We start from the raw sequence: 3,690 nt of genomic DNA, 5'->3' as shown, positions 1-3,690 counted from the left end.
TTCATGTCTTTGAGCCTCTTTGTTATATTGTCCATATGTGGGTTCTCCACCCCAATCAACAACAAGGGATTTAGAGGGAGAGGCAGAGGGAGAGTCTTATGTCATCACAACTATACATCGTTTATCCTCTGTGTGTGTGTGTGTGTGTGTGTGTGTGTCAAGGGGGTGGTTACAGCCTGGAGCCAATAGGAGTGTGTGTTTGAGAGAGATGAAGACAAACGTGCGTGCTGTGTACGTCTACATGTATGTGTGTAGATCAGTCTATCTGAGTAAGATCACACATTCGTGACGAGAGAACGGAACCTCATTCTGATCAGCAGCAGCACTTACAGGTAAGACCTGGTCTCCTTTACGAAATTATTTTCAGTACTTCTTTGTGAATAATTAGACATTAGTCTGTAATTTGATATATAATTCTCAATGCCAAAATGTGAGACTGGGGTTGATCGTCTAGCAGTCACTGTGACGATGTTTGTGTTACCTGCCAGCCGTCTCTTACAGTTTATTACATACTGTTACAGTCATCGTGGATGATATATGCCTTAAGAGCTATAACATGTAGTACTTTACTCAAACATAAAAAAATGCTAGATTTGGCCATTTTTATATATACATTTTGAATATATTTGTAGTGTAAACCTGCACAAAGCTTAGAGAAACTTCTTAAACTCCTCACAAACAGACCTTTAGCAGACGTTTACTTAGTAATACTTACCGGTACTAGAGAGTAAGAGTGCAAAGGCAGCCTGTCTTTCTCCTGTGACTAGTAACAGATTTGGGACAACGTTTGAGTCACATCATGGTTGTCTCTGGCCCACCTCTATCGTTCAGTCTCCTGCTGATTTGTGAATGAGCTCATGCTTTCACTCAGAGCGGGAGAGGAGATTAGTGACCACAGAGGACAGGGGCGATAATTATAGTGAAGCTGAAAGAACATCCAGATTTAACGGCCTAATGCTTTTTGATGACCGTCAGAGACAGACTTCATGACTGTGTGTGTCTGTCTGTCTGCGCTGTAGAGGACATGAGTGACAGACTTCATGACTGTGTGTGTCTGTCTGTCTGTCTATGCTGCAGAAGCGATGAGAGTCTGCTGTAGAGACAGGCGTCATGATTGTGTGTGTGTGTGTAACTGACTATCTGTGCTGTAAAGGCCATAAGAGACAGATTTCATGTGTGTGTGTGTGTATTACTGCTGTAGAGGGCACGAGAGACAGACTTGATGAGTGTGTGTGTGTGTGTGTCTGACCGTCTGTGATGTGAACGGACAAATGAAGGACTCAGACATCATACACTGTAGAGGCCATGCAAATCAGACCTAGATCTAGGGCTTAGGGTATGATCCAGACTTAGACTGTCTGGGCTTGGGCTCAGAACATCTCTATTTACAAACAAGACACACGAGAAAACCCAGCACTCTACTCTGAGTAAACGTTATCCTTATCTGATAAAACGGCATCATTAAACTGAACTTTTAATTGCTTTTTAAAGGACCTCCATAGTGAAGGCACAGCACAGTGCCGCTACCTACTCCCACCAGGCACCCACATGTGACGGGCACTGACTTGTGTGTTGTGTGAAATAATAAGCCTTCTGCAAGCTGATGCGATTGAAGATGGAAAGTGCGTGCAGGCGACAACAATAACTTTCACCCCATACTAAGTCCACCAGAGCCATTTACTTGCGCTCTGTACACTGTGTAAATGTATGATTTCCCCTGCTATGCATTTTTATCATGGTGCATAGAGATGCTTAACATCCCATGGTGATGATGAGGGTCAGGGAATCAGAATCGCATTCATTATGGCAAAGCCTGAGAGCTTGTTTTAGATGGCGGAGCTTACAGTGGGGTAAAGGTGGATTACGGCCAGTGTCTTTTAGCTGCCCTTTCCTGACCTAAGTGAAAGGAGCATTATGTAAGCGTGGGGAGTGGTCACGGGGGCTTATCTCTCTGTGTCCCTTTAGTCTGGACAGTTGAGCGTTGTGATCTGTGTAATGTATCAGGTTCAGCCAGGCTTCAGTCTCATTTAAGACAACTCCTATGTGCTATGTCTAATGGCAGTCCATTAGAGAGGCACATTCACGCATGTCTAACAGCTTTCTGAGTATTTTAAGTTGAACTGTTGGGACACTTGTTGAACTTGGTGAGCTCAGCCGCATGCTTTGACTTCTCTATATAACTGACATTTCAAGGCCTCTCTCTATCTTTCTTCCTTTTTGTCTTTCGCCCTCCAGGACATATCCCATGATGCATCTGAAGCGAGGGATTGCCATGGTGCTGGCCAGCATGTTGCTCCTGGTGACCGTGAGCCCTGTGTGGGCGCGGCGTGGTGGCGGTGCCCGGATGGGTGGCGGCATCTTGCGGGGGGGGCTGGGGGCGGCGGGGGTTGGGGTGGAGGTAGCGCAGCTCAGGCTCTAAGGGAAAAAGATGGCGATGCCTTGTGGGGCACTAGGGGGCGCTGTGCTCGGCTCCATGGTTCGGCCTGGGTACGGCGGCGGTCACGGTTACGGAGGCGGCTACGGTGGCTATGGCTACCCCAGGTACGGCAGCGGGTACGGGAGCAGGAGCTATGCGGCTTCAGGCACCGGCGCCTACGTGGACGGAGAGTTCCGGAATGAGACGGATATGGAATACTACATGAGTGGCGTCGCCGACACCAGAGTGTCCCAGACATGCAACATCCTGCTGGGATCGGCACTCTCCTTCATCATCGGACACTGGGCACTGTGACACAGACAAGTGGGTGTCCTTTATGGACGAGTGTGTGTGTGTTAGTGTGAGTTTGTCTGTGTGTGTGTGTGTGTATGATGAATGAGTGATGTGATGAAACAATGGAGTATTTGCATTGTGTCTCACTCAGATACTTGGCCACTGGAGAGAGGTGAGGTGATGGGTGATTGACACCCGTTGACTGTGAGTGTAAGTGAATGAGCGCTTCAGTGCTATGTTGGTTCATTTCACAGGAGAGACAACCAAGGTTCTTTAACCTAGAACACTTCTGTTGTTTGAATAGTCACTGTAATAATTCCGTGTCAAACAGCTTCATGCTTTTCAGGGATTTGAAATGTTTGTTTACATGAGATGAGTTTGCTTTTGCAATGTCTGTTTTGTAGTGACAGCACTAGCAAATATTGATGCTACCTGTTGTTTATGATTTTGACCCTTCAATGGATCTCAACCGTTAAGAGGGAATTCTGCTTTTAGTGAAAATGTATCATTTGGTTGCAACACTTGGATCTGCTGGGCAGTAAGCACTTAGGACAGTCAACCACCTTCTGGGATAGTCGGCAGAGTCTTATGCTTTCTGCTCAGGCTCCCACAGCAGCTGAATGTCCTACCTCACGCCAGTGGGTTAGATGACTGGTGCTAGAGCCAAGCCAACACCCAGTGTTAGCATACGAGACAAAAGTAATATTTGCAATTTTGTTTGATCTTTACACTTGTTTTGGTACAGTGCATATCTTTCTTGTATGTTTTCATATATGGATGTGTATATTTTTGACTTCTGGACAATACCTCACATCAGGAAACAACTTGTTTATAAAATCTCATTATGGACGGCAGCATCACTATGCCCTGTCAAGGCTGCAGTTTCAGTGTCTGACCCTTTTCCCCTGATTTACGTTTAAAACATTGCTTTGACATCACACCTTTGCATTTTGTGAAATAAACACAGTTGTGAAATATTA

General features: G+C 45.8%; 1 protein-coding gene across 1 annotated transcript; it reads left to right on the top strand.

Annotated features, from left to right (window-relative positions):
• Nucleotides 1–2,428: 2,428 nt before the first annotated feature.
• Nucleotides 2,429–3,690, top strand: prnpa (prion protein a). Its single transcript, XM_048244552.1, has one exon. The coding sequence runs from the start codon at nt 2,429–2,431 to the stop codon at nt 2,729–2,731; it is 303 nt and encodes a 100-aa protein (XP_048100509.1). The 3' UTR covers nt 2,732–3,690.

Source organism: Alosa alosa, chromosome 5 (assembly GCF_017589495.1).
Source record: "Alosa alosa isolate M-15738 ecotype Scorff River chromosome 5, AALO_Geno_1.1, whole genome shotgun sequence".
Classification (NCBI taxonomy): domain Eukaryota; kingdom Metazoa; phylum Chordata; class Actinopteri; order Clupeiformes; family Clupeidae; genus Alosa; species Alosa alosa.
The sequence above is the reverse complement of the archived record's forward strand: the minus strand, read 5'-3'. Positions and strand labels throughout refer to the sequence as shown.

What these genes read in the sequence shown, in the direction of transcription:
- prnpa (XM_048244552.1), top strand. Translation starts at nt 2,429, where the DNA reads ATGGCGATGCCTTGTGGGGCACTAGGGGGCGCTGTGCTCGGCTCCATG.